Source organism: Scleropages formosus, chromosome 22 (genome assembly GCF_900964775.1).
Source record: "Scleropages formosus chromosome 22, fSclFor1.1, whole genome shotgun sequence".
NCBI classification, from domain to species: Eukaryota; Metazoa; Chordata; class Actinopteri; order Osteoglossiformes; family Osteoglossidae; genus Scleropages; species Scleropages formosus.
The window spans coordinates 5,054,282-5,074,938 of record NC_041827.1 but is presented as its reverse complement, the minus strand read 5'-3'; the positions used below and the strand labels follow the sequence as shown (position 1 = coordinate 5,074,938).

At 44.7% G+C, this 20,657-nt stretch overlaps 1 protein-coding gene across 2 annotated transcripts in view; it reads right to left on the bottom strand.

Annotated features, from left to right (window-relative positions):
- kaznb (kazrin, periplakin interacting protein b) overlaps window positions 1-20,657 on the bottom strand; it is a 162,749-nt gene that overhangs the window by 100,006 nt on the left and 42,086 nt on the right. For both annotated transcript variants that reach the window (XM_018725249.2, XM_018725250.2), the window contains one exon: window positions 20,346-20,503. In XM_018725249.2, the coding sequence (XP_018580765.1) occupies window positions 20,346-20,503 (158 nt within the window). The remainder of the gene's footprint in view (window positions 1-20,345; window positions 20,504-20,657) is intronic.

The window sequence follows — 20,657 nt, the reverse complement described above, 5'->3', positions numbered from 1 at the left end:
AAGAACCATACAGTATCTTTTCCTCAACTACGCAGTCCACGGGTGGTTTAGACAGCCTAGCCTTAAGCCTTAGATGTATATGAGTAATCTTAACACTAAATCATCTGAGTGACAATAATCTCACATCTCTTGGACACGCCACTAATTAAGCAGTCAGGTGCTCCCATTAGAGACATACTCTATAACGTATTTTTCCCTGAAGTGGAAAAATTGCGAAAGAAATGCTGATTTCAATAGAATTACTGGCCCAAAGGACAAAACTTTTCACAAACTCCAAGCAATACGTGATTTACATTAATAAAACACTACCTACTAGCTCAGTCGGTGAAGACTTCTCAAGTGTAGTCTGAGTCTGAGCTGGGTCATCTGCCAGCTGAATAGGAGGCATTTGACATTCATCTTCATAATAACTGGCACTGAATAAGCCCCCCACAGACATCTGAACAACACAGACTGATACGCTGCTCTTCCACTTGGAGATAGTACTACTGCTGTGACCTGCTGCGTATAAAGAATAGGATCCACTGCACAAAAAGAGAAGATACCCTGTCTGTCTTTGTAGGGTTCACATGGAAGGAAAATGTTGTATGGCACAGATGCGTTTTTAAAAAAAAAAAAAGATGATCAGGAAATGACATTGCTTGCATGGCAGGTCCTTGCAAAGCTGGCCCTTGTGAATGCATGTGGGGTGATTCATTATAAAATTATCAGTACAGGCTCAGCTATCTAGCAATGCTTGAACAAGGGCTTAGATCCCTCACACAATCAGCTTCTTGCTACCTAGGTAGATTAGGGCCTCGAGCTGAAGCAGAGATAAGAGATGGCTCCATCCACAGCAGGGAGCCTCTGGTCTCACATGGGGCAGTGCAGAACATGAGTTTCGCCTAATGCTCCACACATTGGTCAGGGGGGTGACAGACTCATTTATTTCCTTGTTCTCTTAGCCGAAGGTGCTGAGATATTTGTCCAACTCATTTATTTTATGCTTGTGCTAGATGACTTCAATGAACACACATTATGTGGAGGAAGAGTGTTGATTCCTAGACAACCATGTATCCAGGATGTTGGATACATTACGCTTGGCAAGGCCCATAATCCAAATACCAGAAAACTGGCCCAAACACAGATCATTATCTAAATGAAAAAAATTCTCACTGCTGGGGACAAATGTTGACTTGTGGAGTAACTCTTTCTTGAAGACAAACTGTTCAATAGACCAAGCAGCCTCCAAGGTACCAGTCTCTAAGAATACTACCTGCTGTTCTCACCAACAATAAAGGCACATGGAATCATCCCGACAGATGGTCCAGAACCTGACAGAAAACCAACATCTTTCCAAAACAAGCACTCATCTACAGATGAAAAATGCCACCTTTAAGTTTAAGCTGTGAAACAGTTTTTTTTGGTGCAATTTGCAGTACTTATCCTGTCATTCACCATTAACATATTAGCAGTCTTCAGCAGTGTCCTGGGAGGATAGCTCAAATGAGAATCAGCTTGTTAGTGCCACACATTACCAAATCTCTAACTGAACATTGCCTCATTACTGCTAGTGAACCCAAATCCAAGCAGTGCCTTGTTAGAGTCACACAGTCATGAACTCTGCAATCATATTATGTAGCTATCCTATGTTACAGAGCTGTAGTAATAAATGAGACACAATGCTTGCTTTGAAATATGTACAAAAACAGTGGAAAGACATGAATTTGTATTGAACAGAAACCTATCTATTCAAAAATCTGGCCATGCTCAAAGTTCCAGGTTTGTGGGAATTGAAGAGATCACTACAGAGAAATTCGAGAAGAGTCTTGTTTTCAACATCAAACCTGTCAAATGATAGTTGCCTAGTAACGCAGGAGCCCTTGTTGGTCAGGTTATGCTAATTCTGGTCAACAGTCTGTTACAATATTATGCTTGGGTCTCAAGTACTTTTCTTGTAATTCTTTTGTCTCTCAATTGGTATTCAAGGCAACATATCCTCTCTTAATTTTTAAATTTCAACTTTAACAAGTAAGAGGAATCTTGAAAGAGAAAAACGCATGCAGCTTCATTCCAATAAAACATGTTCCAAAGTGAGGTACCAAAATAGATTGCTCTCAAAAGGGAATATAAAGGAATTTACCAGTGGGACTAATGAACCCTTTCAATAAGTATAAAGTACTTTCTGACATGGCAACCAGATGAGTGAAGCAATATAAGTGTCTGTGACAAGATGATTGCTCTCTGATGAAGAGATGCACTTTAACAGCACATGAGAAGGTGATCTGCACATGGAGATTTAGAGTAGAGGTCCACAAAGAGGCCCTTACACTGACATGAGTTTTGCAATAAATTATATGGGTTTGGGATACCAATTTGTTACATACATTTAATGAAATATGAAATCCCCCACTGGAGTCCACAGCTTATAAAGGTGGAATGTGACTTTGTTGAAAGCAGCTCCTTGCATGAAATAACTCCATTTCCTTTTAGCCTAAATCAGGGTCGAGGGGGTCTGAATACAAGAATACAAGTCTAAACTAACCACCAGAACTATTACACCGGCTTTGAAAAGACATCTGTTCAGCCTTAGATAAGAAGTGATCTGGGGTCACATTTTATGGCAGTTTTTTTTTAAGCAACTGAAGAGCAATCTTCACATGAAAGACAGTTAAACTGTCAGATTTTGCCAGCTCTTAGATTGCAGGAGGATCTTAAGTAGTGCAATAAAGTGGAGTGGAAATAACCAACACTGGTTCTAAGATCGATTTCAACAGTACAGGAAGAAGCCTGCTGACCTTCCTCCTGTTTCCTCCATCACAAAGTTGACTTCTTTATTACACCATTATCTGGTGCTCTGACTTATTGGTGCATCATCATGCAAGGACTGGTCACAGGTACCGCTGAGATCACTGAAATAGCAGCCCTCAAGCTTTGCAGGGCCAAGACAATAAGAGCGCTGAAATTCAAACCAGGCCAGATCGATGCTCATACCCGTGAATCCATTTAATTACATGGCCTTGGCTCCATGAGCTCCCTGAAACTTGATTGGTCAATAATTAATTAAAAAGGCAATTGTGCCAAAGTCTCTAATGGGGTGGAATAAATTAGCACCTTGGTTTTCAGTTTTGTTCCCACTGTATTTGCTGCTAGTACAAAATAAATCTATTTGGGGTGTAAATCTGCACTGTCCAGGTGCAACTGCTAAGGCCGATGGCAGCTTTGTCTAAACTCAACCTCTACTCCACCTGCTACCTCCAAGGTGCTCTCTACATGCTGTTATCTGACCTGTATGGGATTGGGAGGTCCTTGGAAAAGCTGTGGAACTGTTGACCTGTCTGCCTCTAGCCACTCAGTGAATTACATTTAAGCTTAAAGGTCCTAGCAAGCCATATGGAATATACATTCAAGCTCCTCTAAAAATTAATGCACAGAAGAAACCAAACAGCTACAGGTTCTATTGGAAGAATCTCCTGTCTTCATTTCTTTATTGATCAGTCAAGCCTCCAATGCAGCGCTCTCTCAGTGCTCCACACACAATGCAGATCTGTATGCAAGTGATGGAACAGCAGGCAAGAATGCTCTCCCACTGTATAATATGTATCTAATTAACTTACTCAACACCAGCCAGAATACAAATAATTCTACTTTTATGAGGACAAAGACAAAAATTATCTTTAGATCTGAAGATTACTTGGAAAATGAAAAAGGTCACATCTCCTAATTTTTTCCACTGTTTCCAGCTCAAAATACTAACAATCCCATCTTTCCCAGAGAAAGGTTTCCTCCAGGATTTCACAGCAGGACTTCTTTTACAGAAGTTTGCTTTTCAATGCCACGGGAATCACTAGCCGAAACTTCAAGAGAGAACTACAAAAGCGGTAGCAGTAGCTAGGCATAAAAACACACACACAAACATTTCAGACATCTCAATCCATCCTCTTTGATACTGTAAGGTACAGAAGGTGTGTGCTGAGTCTGAATTCAGTCTTCCATCATAAGAGAGCAAGGATGAAAACGTGTTACTCAAACAAGACTCCTATTGGGACGAGAGAAAGGAAGTCGTGCAGGTTCATCTTTGACCTCTAGGTTATTGGTGCTTTTTCTTGTGTTCCATCATCCTGACACAAACTTCTCACACTTAACATTTCATATGACAAATTACGTTATAAGTCAGGAACATTTTATGAGAGCAGTTCACTAATACTTAGTCAGTATTGGGCGGATGAGTTCACGTGTCTCATTTTGCCTTACTTTTTGGGTTAAACCCATAGACAATGCCTTTGCTCTTACCCATTTCGTGGGTGCATGTGCATTTATCCATTTAGCTGACGCCTCCCCAAAGTGACTTACAATCATTTACCGATTTATACAGCTGGGTAATTTTACTGGAGCAATTTAGAGTAAGTACCTTGCTCAAGGGTACAACAGTCAGAGGGGAATTCAAACCTGCAACTTTTGGGTCAAAAGGTAGCAGCTCTAACCACTACGCTACTAGCGTAACTGCCATCTTTTAAATAAATTTAAAATAAAGCAGGATAATATTTAAGAAGCTAGTGTCGTGACAAAGATTAATATTTAACTAGGGGGTGCGGTGGCGCAGTGGGTTGGACCACGGTCCTACTTTCCGGTGGGTCTGGGGTTCGAGTCCTGCTTGGGGTGCCTTGCGACGGACTGGCGTCCCGTCCTGGGTGTGTTCCCTCCCCCTCCGGCCTTACGCCCTGTGTTACCGGGTAGGCTCCGGTTCCCCGTGACCCCGTATGGGACAAGCGGTTCTGAAAATGTGTGTGTGTGTGTGTGTAGTTTTGTAAACTCCATTTTCCAGATTTGCTTTTCCCTTGTACAAACATACTGTAAATTTACGGTTCCACCCCCTACTCCTAACAAATTCTAGACAGTAATTAACAACTTGCTGATTCACACAACATGAACATTCCATAATGGATGTCAAATATTCCACTATTCCAACATTTTGATTTTTTTAAGGTTCTGAAATCCAAGTAATCTTATATCAAAGCATAAAAATCACTACTGGAAATAGAAAATGATCAAAAATCCACAGAAACTCTGGATCTAACCTGGATATTTATTGCACCCAGGTGCAGTGCATCTCATCTCATTGTGGAGAAACATTTATCTTCCATTACATTTACTTCTGATATTGTTGAAAAGCTGCACTGTAGCCATCAGATGTTTTTTTTAAAAAACCAGGGGAAATAAACAGTAAAAGCTGCTGCATCCTGCTTCTGGCAAATAATAAAAATGATGTGAAAAATCTTTGTTAGAAAATTTTTTCTGTAATATTTGAAAATGTGATACGGAAAGTCCTATCATTGGTAATTAAGCTATGCAGTTTTAGCTGCATTTTAGATCATATGGGAGATCTGCATTGTTCATAACAAACCATTAAATGGTCTGCGGTAGAGACACATTCCCAGTTAAGAGACCAGTCCTGAAAAAATGTTAATTTCCACTTAAAGCAACATCCAAAACATCGTTTCAGTGATGCATCCAGCCGAATAAGTGGGTACAATTGTAAGCAGGGAAAACAGCTTGAAATGAAATGTCTCCTAAGGAACAGAAAAAATAAAGCAGTTTTTAAACTGTAATATTTTGTATAGTCACACTCACCTATTCTGAGCCGCAATATATTTCCTGACATTTCTAAAGAGGCCAAAGCAATTTTCTTGTTACTTTCTAGACATGCTTCGGAGCAAACTTGGCAACATAATACGCAGTGTGAGGGTTCCTCACCAGAATGTAGTGTGTTCTGGAACTTGCTTTTATTGTTCCAGCAATGCACCAGTGACAGGCACACAGAAGAGCTGCACTGGAAAAAAAAAAAAAAACCCTCACAGCTACACTTCCGTTTGTCCACCCACAAGACAAGGGGTAAGAAAACAACAGACAAAGGCTGGAGGGGGGGGAGGGACTAGCTGTCCCACGTCCACTCTGAATGGTGCACCCGCACTCCAGCTGAATGCCAAACAGGCCAAGACATCATTAACATTAACACCCTTTTTGCATCATTACACCAGTCAAGTCCCTTCATCTTGCACATCAAGCAGGTCTGCACTATGGCTATTACAATAAATAAATGGGTAATTAAAAGTCTTTGGGTTTAATTAACTGAATAATAATATTAAACAGATTTACTACAACTTAAAGCAAAGGAAATTTGCCATTCAGAGGGCAAGATGAGAAGTCTAGAGGACCTGAACATTGAACAAGAAGATTCTTAGGTAACCCAGTGACCTGTGAGCCAGGGTAACTGCCATGACAGCCTACTCTCCACCAGGGTGAAAGTGCAAATGTTCCCACCCTGCTGGGGCTGCTCGAGCAGCCAGGGGCATGTGACAGCAGGGAGATGAGAAAGAACTGGCAGTCCAGCTGCTCTATACAGATTCCACAAGTCAGAACCCTGTGGTTATCCAGTTCTAATATACAGGGCTCCCGACATACACCAATACTTAGGCAAGCAGAGAAGCAAACAAAAACAAACAAACACGAAGAAACATACAAACATGGAAGAGACCCAGAGAAACTGCCAGCAAAAAACTTCAACTTTAACATAAATGAAAAACTGACATCATTATATCCCCAGACAGCAAAGACAACATTCTTGCGATTATAACTCCCATAAAAGTGAAGTAAAACAAACCCCCCCCAATCCTATCTACCCACCCACATCTCCTTGTGATATGTGAAGTAATTCAGATCTCAGCATGACAATCCAGTCACTTCAGAAATGGAGGCCGAGGAGTAAAAATCCAATATTCCACTCCCTTTCAACCAATCACCCGTAAATCCTTAGGTCCCCTTTTTGGGATTTGAAAGGATGTCCCCAGGGTTAGGCCTGTAATGCTGCCATTTAATAAAGTTTTGACTCCACAGTATAACAGTTCAGCAGAGATCAGAGCCCAGGAGATAGGAAGAGACAGACAGGGAATATTACACATTAATCAAATCATATCGCCAAAGCCCCGAGAGCCCCCATGGTTAAAAATGCTTAAAATTACTTTATGAAAGAGCAGTTCAGTCCCACATTCTGGGCTTAAATTAGTGCTGATGGTTGCAGCAGTATTGGACCATCTTACACTAAGTCATGCATTGATTTTTATTTTAATTTCCATCTTTCAACCCATCCTGTGAAACAATGATAGATAAATAAGTCTCATTGATTTTTTTACTCTCATTGTTCATGACACTTAATCGGTCACGGCCCTTTATGTCTGGGTGGGGTATTACTCCTGTGAGCACAAAGGGGAACACTACACCACACTCATGGATGCTTGCGTTTGTATGTATATGGTCAGTTCTTGTGTTTCTGTTACAGGAATAGACTCATACACAACTGATAAACAGGGGAATAGTGTCAGTATGGCACGGAACCGTGTGGGCTTATACACCGTTTTCTCAAGTTTGTTTTGCGCTACAGAGAAACAGTAAGTGAAGCCAGCGCACATGACAACAGTTTGAGCTAAGCGGCTTGCTGCGTTGTCTTGGCTCAGTGAGTCACTTTTACCATGTACTGGGCTCTTTCACTGCAGGTCTCCTCAATTTTGCTGTTATTACAGCTAAACTTAGGATTTCCCAAAAGAGTATGAAAAGTAAAAAGGTGCCAACGAAGCATGCTAGTGATTGAATTTCAGGTGAAGATCATAAAAAAAATTAAATAGTACTTGGAGAAGTTTCACACTGCAAAGAGTTTTGAAGAAAGTTGGCATATGCAAAATCATTCGTGTTGCTGGCATAAATGAGGCGACACTGCGGACAATTAGAAGGAAAGCTGAGAAAATTGTTTTAATAGAAGAACCACAAGTGCTACAAAAATCGTTGAGCCAAAGCTTGCATTTTCTTCTCTTCCACCTTCAGGTTTCAATGATGTTGATTCTCTGCCCATGTCTCTATAACTACGCAGCCTCAACCCCTCCGAGACCCTTTCCCTCAAGCTATCTTCACTTATTTTGAAGATGACATATTTTTTTTTTTTTAAAAAAAACCTCTATATCCAGCTACTCACATAATGTACACCAGTTAATAGGTAGTACGAGAGAAAGCAACCGTATTCAAGAATGACGTGTCTGCATCTACTGTAAATCGCTATCTGTTGATGGACTGCATACCCATTCCTCACATAATAGGGTAAATTCATTCATTAAAAATCAGTCTGGTGAATTCCCACTGTGAGAAGAACAAGTTATTACTGCTCAGAAAAAAATTTTTCCGGGTAAAAGTGTTACATAAAATTAATTAAAATACCAAAACTAGGTACAGTATTATCACAATAAGACCAACATACAATATTTATAGCAGAAACTATTAATTCAAGCATGTTTGTTAAAGTTGTGAAAGACTGGGCTCTCAAGACATGTTGCTACAGCTAACAATTACCATTATTCAGTGTTTGGAGAGAAAATTCACATAGTATTTCTGCATCCGTGTACATACGCAATAGTAAAAGTACTTAATGGTTGTTTTTATCCCATTTCTGACATTATTCCTGCTGGAATCACAAACTGCCCTTTGGGCTGTTACCGTCCCCATGCTACCAAACAGAACAAACCCTTTCCAACAGGCTTTATAGCGCTTTATGGGAAGTGGCCACACTTGCCTTGGGAAAGTACCGTTACGGTAGGGGTGGTTCAGTACGTGTCGGCAATTGTGGCATGAAATGTAGATTTTTGCTATATAATCATTATGGAGTATGTCACATGAATGTTTACATGTATTCCGTTTTTAAGTGTTTCACATTTAGGTGTGGCCATACTATGTAACCTCTGAATTTTTAAACATGGTACAGTCTTAAAGGGGTGAGGCTTATGGTACATAAATGGGTGTATGGGAAGCAGTTGCAGTCTGTGTATGTTGTGTTTAATTCTATTCTATGTTGCTTGAACCTGTAGTGAAGGACATTGAGATTGACAATGTGGCAGGTATCAGAAAGAAATAAAGTTGTTATAGAAGTGTGACCATCTTAATAAACTGCATTAAAGGAATCTGTCTTCATCTTAACCACAATTTGAACCCTACTTGGACACCAGTGGTTATTGTTTGCAAGGGACTTTAGAGTTTAAAACACTAGCTTTAGTCAGAAAGTAGCCAGGTAGAGACCAATGAAAGACAAAAACATTTGGATTTAACAGTAAGTGTGCACCCTTGCTGCAAAACGCCTGACACAAGCCATTTTACGGAATAAGACCTCCATGAAGTAAAAGCTATTGAATCATGATCTTGCTATATAAAAAGGGAATGTTTTTATAAGCCACTGTCAAATTTTTACTTGTACATGACCTACTATATGTGAGTGTACCATGTTTTGCTAACTTTGGACACTTTTTCAAGAGAACAGCCACAGCAGGACAGTAAACACTGATCATTTTTAAAAACAGATCAGCTTTTCAAAAAAAAAAAAAAAAAAAAAAGTCAATTTTTTAATGGTTGAATTTCTTTGCTGTGAATTCAGGAATCATTTATTTAAAGTGACAATCATAGTGAAGTCCATGTTTGTGACCACACACGTGCTTGTATATGCACGTGTGTCAATGACAGAACATTGCCAACGTGTGACAGGTTGAGCTTGTGGAAAAGACTGGATACAGAGCCATAGGACTCCAGCACCCCAAGGGACTGTGGGCACCACTGACCAGACCAAACAAACACAGTAGGCTGCGCAGATAGACTCAGTTGGAATAAGTAGGCTCACTTCTCAAAGAGGTAAGCAGATGGGTCCCAGAAAATGGCTGAAGTTCACACTTTGTTCACGGTTCTGTTTGAATAAAGGATACAGAACAGATGGAAGGCAAACCCACAGCAAGTCAAATAGCATTTAAGAAAAAGACTGGCGATATAAAATGGCTCATTTCTTCATGAACTGCCTAGTGTTTACCTTATTAACGTGTAACATTTTGACAAATAGAGTTTTCAAATGCAAAACAGTTTCATAAGGCTACAGAGAAGATGAATGAAGACAAAACACCCCTTTTCAGAAACAAACATCATATGAATGCATCCATAGAACTAGATGACCAACTGTTGATGGCAGGAATCAGTGAGACAGAACAAAAACCTCCTGTACTCCTTCTGGAAACTCAAACAAACATAAAATGCATTTCATCCTAAGTGAAGAACTTCACCTTGGAGGTAAAACCAGTTGCACCAGGGTTCTTCTCACCATGAGAATCATGCAACCACTGTCGCACAATCAGTCTCATTCACATCCACACAGCTCTGAAAATCCTGTCCACCCTCACACAGCTATCATCAGCCTGCAATGAAACCATCATACTTTGGGAGTGATTAGGCAAAGCCAATTGGAAGGGTAGTATTTATGACCTACTTACCAGCATTTACAAGCATTCACATGGCAGAATCTCTGTTTATGGTGAACATGGGTTTATCAAAGAAATATCAATAATCAAGAATAAAACTAAACTAATGAGTAAAGGAAAGAATGGCAAAACAGTGTCAGTTCTGTTTCGAGCTTCACTAAGACGACTATGATTAGGCCAGTCATACGATTATGGTCATGACCCTAATCATCTCATCTATTTAATCACACCATTTCACAAGTCTCCCTTACAGTACCACCATCCATATCACCCCAGCTAGATTCTCACATAATCCTGATCAGCCCACATACTTAAACAATCCTGATTACTTCACCTGATCCAAATTCACACAGTCCTAATCACTGCACCCACATTCTCATACAGTCCCTGTTGATCATATTCACACCCTCGCATGATCCAGATCACTTTGGCTATTTTATCATGGATATAAAACATTACTCATGCAAAATCCTTGTCGTTGTGCCCACATCTGCCTTGTGCTCAATACTGCAGTAGTCCTGCAGGACTGGTCATCCCATGTTGTCACACATTTTTTGCTTTGTTCCTATGAAATGTCCTTGTTGCTGAAGAGAACCTCATCTTTCACTGGTACTGGCAGGGTTTTGCGTAGGGCAGAAGCAGAGCAGACAAGCCTTAAGTAAACGATTCTCATTTTAATCAATGAGATTACAATTCAGATAAAATACCTCGGGGGACCTGGCATGAGGACAGTCCATCCATCAGCCAAATCTATGATGTGACATGCTGATCCATGGGGCCCTGAGGTCTCAAGGGACATTTGTCACACAGCACAAGAAAGAGTAGTCACATGGGAGAAACAGGAATAAAACCATGAAGAATAAATCTGTCCAAAACACGATAATGTGACACGAAGGGCTGTCAAGTGACACAGAACAATATTATTCTTTAAATAGAAATAGTTTACATGTACAAAGAACCTTCAAATGCAGAGATGAGATTGTTGGGTACATGAGGTGACCTTTCAAAAAAGGTCACAAAGCCTCAATGTCAAAGAAAGGCCCGGCTGTACAATTCGCCCAAGGACAGCGTGCAACCTATTCAACTACAGGCAGCATCAGCACTCATTTAAGCCATGGCTGTATGAACGCTATGACTCAACACCAACAGAACAGCACCTTGACTGAAGACACTGATACAGAGCTTTTAAAGTTCTGAGATTTCTGCACAGAGCCAAATGTTTTACCAGGTCAGGACAACCATTGTCTTTGTATTTTTAATTTAGTGACTGTCCTAGTCTTTTAAAAACATGTCAGCACTGCATGTGCTGTCATAGCAGGGGGCCTTAGGCTAATGATTTTCAACAATTCATTTTAAATCAAGAGCTTTGGAGACCCCAACCTCATTAAATTATTTACCCTCCCCTTTGAATGAGATTCAACTATTCAAATGTTGACATTTAAAGCAAAGCTCATTTCTTTGGGGGTTGGTGAGGATTCATGAGGTTTGAAATGCTTTTACCTTCCAGGGTTGTAAGAAGGTGGTGACGGCAAGTTGACCACATCAGCATCCCATCACTGGCTGTCTCATCTCCATGGCGCCTGAAGGACAGCGTTACCAAGGTCACAGGGGGATGAGGAGGACCAGCAGACAGACCCCCGAATACACACACTTAAGGCTGATGCCCTAGCTCTCATCTCCATCTGACAGTGCTTTTAAGCAACTGAATGGAGCCAGTATGCTTGCCCAGTTAATTGATCAGCAACACACTTATGTGCTATCTAGAGGCATGACCTGGAACCAACAGATAACTACAGAAATGGAAAAAGTACATGGAAAAAAATATATTTGGAACAGACAAATTTTGCATAGTGCAAAAAATGACTTGTTCCAAACGTATTGTCAGCAGTTATGGAATTGTCCAAAATTATTAACTGCCTATTTTCTCTTTATCTGAGTATGTGCATTTAAGAAAATACCTTTTAATATTTCTAGTGATGAGCTGAGACCAACTTGCGAACATGACGGGACAAGCTATGTACCTTAACTTCCTTTCACATTCATTTAATGGTAATCAGTTGAATGCAGTTGAGGTAGGACTCTGTATGGTGTTGTAATGACCTAGGTAGTGACCGCAGGCTACACGACTGATGAACTGTACAAGTGCACACAGGTCCATGGAAAGATATATTATAACTGCTTGAGCTAGGTGGTCCAGTGGTTTAAAAATCAAGAATACTTCAGCAGTAAGACAAACACAGTGGGAAGTATGGAGGGCAGCAAGCTGAGCAGGAAGAAAGTTATATGTACCAAAATATCAGAGAAGCCTGGGGAGATGATGAACCTACAGTAGAGGCAAAGAGCAAAGGTGATCAGCAACTAGTTTTTCCACAAATAATGAATAAAGAGATCTACAAGAACCCACAAGGCCCAAAGAACCAACACCACATAGATGAAACAGGAAGGGGCAGACCAAGAAGCAAACCACAATGCCAAGAACCTCCATGTGACAGCCCTAAACTCCAAACAGAATGGTGTCAGGTCAAGTGGCCAGTTTTAAGAAGATGCAGATGAGGTTTGTCAGGGTGAAGATATATTGTTGAAACCAAAGTGCTGTATCTTCAGTGATGTAAGAGTGCATGGTAAAATGTATACAATAAAAGGTAAAGCCATCTTTTCAAGCCACTAGGCTCCAGCATACATACACTCAACCATACCGATACAAGGACACAAATACACACATACTTGCATATGTACAAATATAAAAAAAATGCCTCTTGATAAGCTAATTCATAATATTTATTAGTGAACAGGTACAAATGCAACAATTCTGACTTGCTAACAGACGGCACCATAATACTGTCAACTCAAGGGAGGCTTTGTCATTTCAACCATATACATCTCGTATATAGTACACAGTTAAAAACAAAACGATGTTCCTCCAGCACCATGGTGCTACCTAAAACAGACTACATAAAGCGCACACATGCAAGACTTGTAATGTCAGGTGCTGTTTGCACAATCACCAAAACAGGACAATAGGCACAACAGACAGTTCAGCACCGACCAGTGCACAAATTCCAACATCAGTCCAGCCGTGAGCATCGAGGAATCTGATGGCTTGGGGGAGGAAACTGTTACACAGTCTGGCCGTGAGGGCCCGGATGCTTCGGCACCTTTTGCCAGATGGTAGGAGGGTGAAGAGTTTGCGTGAGGGGGGCGTGGGGGTCATCCAAAATGCTGGTGGCTTTGCAGATGCAGCGTGTGGTGTAAATGTCTGATGGAGGGAAGAAGACCCCGATGGTCTTCTCAGCTGTCCTCACTATCCGCTCCAGGGTCTTGCGAGCCGAAACAGTGCAATTACCAAACAAGGCAGTGATGCAGCTGCTCACAATGCTCTTGACAGTCCCACTGTAGAATGTGGTGAAGACAGGGTGGGAGATTACTTTCTGTGAAGGTTGAGAAAGGCCAGAGATGCTGCTGGGCTTTCTTGGCTATGGAGCTGGTGCTGAGGGACCAGGTGAACACCAAGAAATTTGGTGTTCTTGACGATCTTCATGGAGGAACCGTCGATGTTCAGCGGAGAGCGGTTGCTCCGTGCTCTCCTGAAGTCAACAACAATCTTCTGTTTTGTCCACGTTCAGGGACACAGGTTGTTGGCTCTGCACCAGTCCGTTATCTGCTGCACCTCTTCTCTATATGCCGACTCGTTTTTGCTGATGAAACCCACCACGGTCGTGTCACTGGGAAACTTGATGATGTGCTTCAAGCTGTGCATTGCTACACAGTCGTGAGTCAGTAGAGTGAGCAGCAGTGGACTGAGCACACAGCCCTGGGGGGATCCAGTGCTCAGTGTGGTAGTGTAGGAGACGCTGCTCCCGAGCCCGACTGACTGAGATCTCGGTCAGGAAGTCTAGGGATGCAGTTGCAGAGGGAGATATTCAGGCCTAGCAGGCTCAGCTTTCCTATCAGGTGCTGAGGAACAATTCTATTGAATCCTGAACTAAAGTCTATGAAAAGCATTCGAACATACGTGTCCTTTTTGTCCAGATGTGTTAGGGCCAGATGTGTGGAGGGTCGCAGCGATGGCGTCTGTTGAGCGCTCGAGACAATACAATCTTGATGTGCCTCATGACAAGCCTCTCGAACCACTACTGTACTTTGTGTGGTAAGTGAAAATGAAAAAGGCTTAAAACGTAAAACATACAGCAGTACGCTCAGAGCATCTATCCATGCATAAAGTAACTGCTTGCCTTGTCCAGAGCAGGAACATAGTGAACTGGATCCTATCCCAGGATCATTGGACACAAAGGGGGGGTACACCCTGGACAGGACACCATTCCATCGCTGGGTAGCCACATACACACACACACACCCATTTAGTCACTAAGAGTAATTTACAGTCACCAATTCATCTGCATATCTTTGGACTGTGGAAGGAAACTCAGACAGCGAACACGCAAACCACACATAGACTGAGTAGGAATTGAACCCACCTTCTCTCACACCACCTAGGTACCATGAGGCAGAAGCGCTACTTGCAGCACCACCATTCCTCCATGCCTAGAGCAATGACACATATACTCTAAGGAACCTTCAAAACACTGATATTTTCTGCAGCGACATGCCCAAAGTTTCTATCGTAAGTTGTAGAACTGTGTCAAGAAACGAAGGACAAGGTATGGAACACCTTAGACAGCAAACAGGAAGTTCAACAACCACCGAGTCCAAACCATATAGGAGAGGCTAAGTGGCAGCAGTTAAAGACTACAGGAGCTGCAAAGGTGAATGGATCACCATTGATTTTGTGTTCACATGGTATGCAGAAGCACCAAAACGAAACAGGAAAGCACGAGCAACAATCTTAAAAGAACAAACGGAAATATTTGCAAATGGTCTGATATTTTTAGAATACAGAGAAAATAATGTAACACCACTGCGTGTTAACCTGACAATGAGAGTGGGGCCCTGGGTTCTGTTCTAAAGTGTTATAGCCCTAAACGCAAAATAGCTCTGTAACAGAACATCCGATTCATTTATCCCAAACTTTGTAAGCAGAAAAAACCCAAGTATTCATTTACATGATTTATTCATTTAGCTGACGCTTTCCTCCAAAGCGACTTACAACGTTAAGGTCACAATTATTACATGCTTACAATTATTTACCCATTTATACGGCTGGGTAATTTTCCTGGAGCAATTTAGGGTAAGTACCTTGCTCAAGCGTACTACAGCCAGAGGTGGGGATCGAACCTACGACCTTTGTGTGGGTCCAAAGGCAGTAGCTCTAACCACTACGCTACCAGCTGCCCTATTCACCCTAATAGACTGTGCTGTTCGGACAAACGTTAACTCAAAGTCCCTTCAGATTACTGAAAATGCAAACAGTAACAAAAAGGCTTCACACCAAGTACTTCAATATTGAAACAAGTAATATCACAGTTACATCTTCACACAAAACAGTCTAGAAGGTTCTTAGAGAATCTTCCCACTAGTCTCAAACACAATAATACCACCACTGACCAGTACAACATAGACTCCGGAGTATTTTAACTTTATAAAACAGCCCTTGGTTACAGGCCTGACGGTCAGGCTGACCGAAACTTGTCACGTTGAGACCAAAAATATATTTAATAATTATAATAAAGGGCGCTTCATTCTCAGGAGGAAGAAAAAAAAAAACCCGCAGTTTACCTCATCTGCTGCTGAAAATTCCGGATCGTCCACTCACAGTTCAGCGACTCATATGAGAGCTCCATGGAGGCCCGAGGAACTTGGTGCGAGATCGGTTGAGGACGAAGCGCTATCGGGTTCTTCCCCTTCTCCGTGGCAGTGCGACGTGACGGGCTGAAAACCCTCAGTTTTCTAAAAGTATTTCACTAGTTACAGATAAACGAGTACAAAACGGAACCCTAGTATATCTACATCCATCCATCCATCTTCCTCCGCTTTTATCCGGGGCCGGGTCGCGGGGGCAGCAGTCCGAGCAGAGTACTCCAGACCTCCCTCTCCCCGCACACCTCCTCCAGTTCCTCTGGGGGAACCCCAAGGCGTTCCCAGGCCAGCCGGGAGACATAGTCTCTCCAACGTGTCCTGGGTCTGCCCCGAGGCCTCCTCCCAGTGGGACAAGCCCGGAGCACCTCCCCAGGGAGGCGTCCAGGAGGCATCCGGAACAGATGCCCGAGCCACCTCAACTGGCTCCTCTCGATGCGGAGGAGCAGCGGCTCTACTCCGAGCTCCTCCCGGGTGACTGAGCTCCTCACCCTATCCCTAAGGGTGCGCCCAGCCACTCTGCGGAGGAAACTCATTTCTGCCGCTTGTATCCGCGATCTCATTCTTTCGGTCATGATCCAGAGTTCATGACCATAGGTGAGGGTAGGAACGTAGATCGACCGGTAAATTGAGAGCTTCGCCTTACGACTCAGCTCCCTCTTCACCACAACAGACCGGTACAATGACCGCATTACTGCAGACGCCGCACCGATCCGTCTGTCGACCTGCCGCTCCATTTTTCCCTCACTCGTGAACAAGACCCCGAGATACTTAAACTCCTCCACTTGAGGGAGCAACTCCCCCCTAACCCGGAGGGAGCAATCCACCTTTTTCCGACTGAGAACCATGGCCTCGGATTTGGAGGTGCTGATTCTCATCCCCGCCGCTTCGCACTCGGCTGCAAACCTCCCCAGTGCACGCTGCAAGTCTTGACTTGATGAAGCCAACAGGACCACATCGTCCGCAAAAAGCAGAGACGAGATCTCGCGGCCACCAAAACAGACACCCTCCGTTCCCTGACTGCGCCTAGAAATTCTGTCCATAAAAATAATGAACAGAATCGGTGACAAAGGGCAGCCCTGGCGGAGTCCAACATGCACCGGGAACAGGTCTGACTTACTGCCGGCAATGCGAACCAAGCTCCTGCTCCGGTCATACAGGGAACAAACAGCCCGTAGCAACGAGCCCCGAACCCCATAATCCCGAAGTACCCCCCACAGGATGCCACGAGGGACACGGTCGAATGCCTTCTCCAGGTCCACAAAACACATATGGACTGGTTGGGCAAACTCCCACGAACCCTCCAACACCCTAGTGAGGGTATAGAGCTGGTCCAGTGTTCCACGGCCAGGGCGAAAACCGCATTGCTCCTCCTGAATCCGAGGTTCGACTATCGGTCGGATTCTCCTTTCCAGTACCCTGGCATAGACTTTCCCAGGGAGGCTAAGGAGTGTGATCCCCCTGTAGTTGGAACACAATCTCCGGTCCCCCTTCTTAAAAAGAGGGACCACCACCCCGGTCTGCCAGTCCAGAGGCACCGTTCCCGAACTCCACGCGATGCTGCAGAGGCGTGTCAGCCAAGACAGCCCCACAACATCCAGAGACTTGAGAAACTCGGGGCGGATCTCATCCACCCCCGGAGCCTTGCCACCGAGGAGTTTTTTGACTACCTCAGCAACTTCAGCCAGGGTAATGGACGAGTCCCCCTCCGAGTCCCCAGCCTCAGCTTCCTCTACGGAAGGCGTGTCGGAGGGATTGAGGAGATCCTCAAAGTACTCCTTCCACCGCCCGAGAACATCCTCAGCTGAGGTCAGCAGCGCACCACTTCCACTGTAAACAGTGTTCGTGGAACACCGCTTCCCCCCTCTGAGTCGCCGGACGGTTTGCCAGAATCTCTTTGAGGCCGACCGAAAGTCTTCCTCCATGGCCTCACCGAACTCCTCCCAAGCCCGAGTTTTTGCCGCGGCGACTGCCAGAGCCGCGCTCCGTTTGGCCCGTCGGTACCCGTCAGCTGCTTCAGGAGTCCCATGAGCCAGCCAGGCCCGATAGAACTCCTTCTTCAGCTTGACGGCATCCCTTACTTCCGGTGTCCACCACCGTGTTCGGGGATTGCCGCCGCGACAGGCACCGGAGACCTTATGGCCGCAGCTCCGAACCGCCGCACCGACAATGGAGGAGCGGAACATAGTCCATTCGGACTCAATGTCCCCCACCTCCCTCGGGACCTGGTTGAAACTCTGTCGGAGGTGGGAGTTGAAGACCTCTCTGACAGGGGCCTCCGCCAAACGTTCCCAACAGACCCTCACTATGCGTTTGGGCCTGCCAGGTCTGTCCAGCTTTTTCCCCCGCCATCGAATCCAACTCACCACCAGGTGGTGATCAGTTGACAGCTCAGCCCCTCTCTTCACCCGAGTGTCCAAAACATATGGCCGAAGGTCAGAAGAAACGACTACAAAGTCGATCATCGACCTCCGACCTAGGGTGTCCTGGTGCCAAGTGCACTGGTGGACACCCTTATGCATGAACATGGTGTTCGTTATGGATAAACCGCGACTAGCACAGAAATCCAATAACAACTCACCGCTCGGGTTCAGATCAGGGAGGCCGTTCCTCCCAATCACGCCCCTCCAGGTATCACCGTCGCTGCCCACGTGGGCGTTAAAGTCCCCCAGTAGAACGACAGAGTCCCCAGTGGGAGCGCTTTCCAGCACGCCCCCCAGGGACTCTAAAAAGGCCGGGTACTCTACACTGCCGCTAGGCGCATAAGCACAAACGACAGTGAGAGACCGTTCCCTGACCCGAAGGCGTAGGGAGATGACCCTCTCATTCACCGGGGTAGACTCCAACACATGGCGGCTGAACTGGGGGGCTATTAATAAGCCCACACCAGCCCGCCGCCTCTCACCTTGGGCAACGCCAGAATAGTGGAGAGTCCACCCTCGATCGAGTAGAGTGGTTCCAGAACCCAAGCTGTGAGTGGAAGTGAGCCCGACTATATCTAGACGGTATCTCTCAACTTCCCGCACCAGCTCAGGCTCCTTCCCCGCCAGTGAGGTGACATTCCAAGTCCCAAAAACCAGAGTTGGCGCCCGAGGTTTGGGTCGGCCGGGCACTCGGCCCCGACCACCGCCCAAATCACAATGCACCGGCCCCTTACGGTTTCTCCGGCAGGTGGTGAGCCCACCGAAGGTATATCTACATTAACTCCCCAAACAGAACACACTGACGCTGCTGGTCATATGATTACACAATCAAAGTAAAACGATATTTTCTCTCTTTGGTTTCGGAGCGGGGGGCGCGGTGGCACAGTGGGTTGGACCGGGTCCTGCTCTCCTGTGGGTTTGGGGTTCGAGTCCCGCTTGGGGTGCCTTGTGATGGACTGGCGTCCCGTCCTGGGTGTGTCCCCTCCCCCTCCGGCCTTACGCCATGTTGCCGGGTAGGCTCCGGTTCCCCGTGACCCCGTATGGGACAAGCGGTTCCGAAGGTGTGTGTGTGTGTGTGTGGTTTCGGAGCAACCAGAAAATACAAACTCCCCAGTATTTGTCCAACGGTTCTTCTCTTTTCGTTCCAACTACGTCGCAATAGTCTCCCACAAACCATGCGCAGGCTGCGCACAACACCGACTCACTGCCTTCACCTCACACCTCGGACACTCCAAGAACACACCCTTCTTCCAGAAGCTTCTTGAAGCCCCGCCCAGCCCCACGTTCCATCCCTCCTATCTCTAATTGGTTTCCCTAAAACCAAAACCCAACTAGTTTGTAAGAAATGCAAGACTGACAATTTGACGCCTAAGTTGTAACAGTTCTAGCACCTGTTGGTACGACTTCAAATAAAACACGTGTTGAAATAATAAAACTTTATTCACATTTATTTATCTGGCAGACGCTTTTCTCCAAAGCAACTTCCAATGACCTCTACATAGTGTTATCAGCCCGCACACCTTATTCACCAAGGGGACTTACACTGCTAGATACGCTACTTACACTGGGTCACTCATCCATACATCAGAGGAACACACACTCTCTGTGTCACTCACACACTATGGGGGAACCTGAACAGCATGTCTTTGGACTGTGGGAGGAAACCTGGAGGAAACCCATGCAGACACGGGGGAAATATGCAAACTCCACACAGACTGAGCAGGGATCGAACCCATGTCCTCTCGCACCATCCAGGCGCTAGGAGACAGCAGTGCTACTCGCTGTTCCACCCTCAAGAAAAAGAACGAACAAACTAGTAACACTATGGGGCTACAATAATAAAGACAATAACTGCACTCACCTGTGCATCCACCAGCAGGTGCCTCATTAGCGTCATGGACTTCTTCAGGGTGTCCTTCTCGTTGGGAAGGAAGTTGCGGTCCTCGTGTTCCAAAGCCTGGGGCCTGCTGACCATGAAATGGGCAATCTGGTCATTGAGGCTGTTCAAAGACTGCACCGCTGGAGAACAGAGAGAAAGAACAACGCCGCATGTCAGTCGCCGTGGAGACACCTGCAGCCACACGCGCGCTCTCTGGCAGCCTTGCCATCACTCTTGGGCACTCGCCACAGATGTCACGCAGAGCTGTCAAGAGTGTGCGTGTTACTGAGCCTC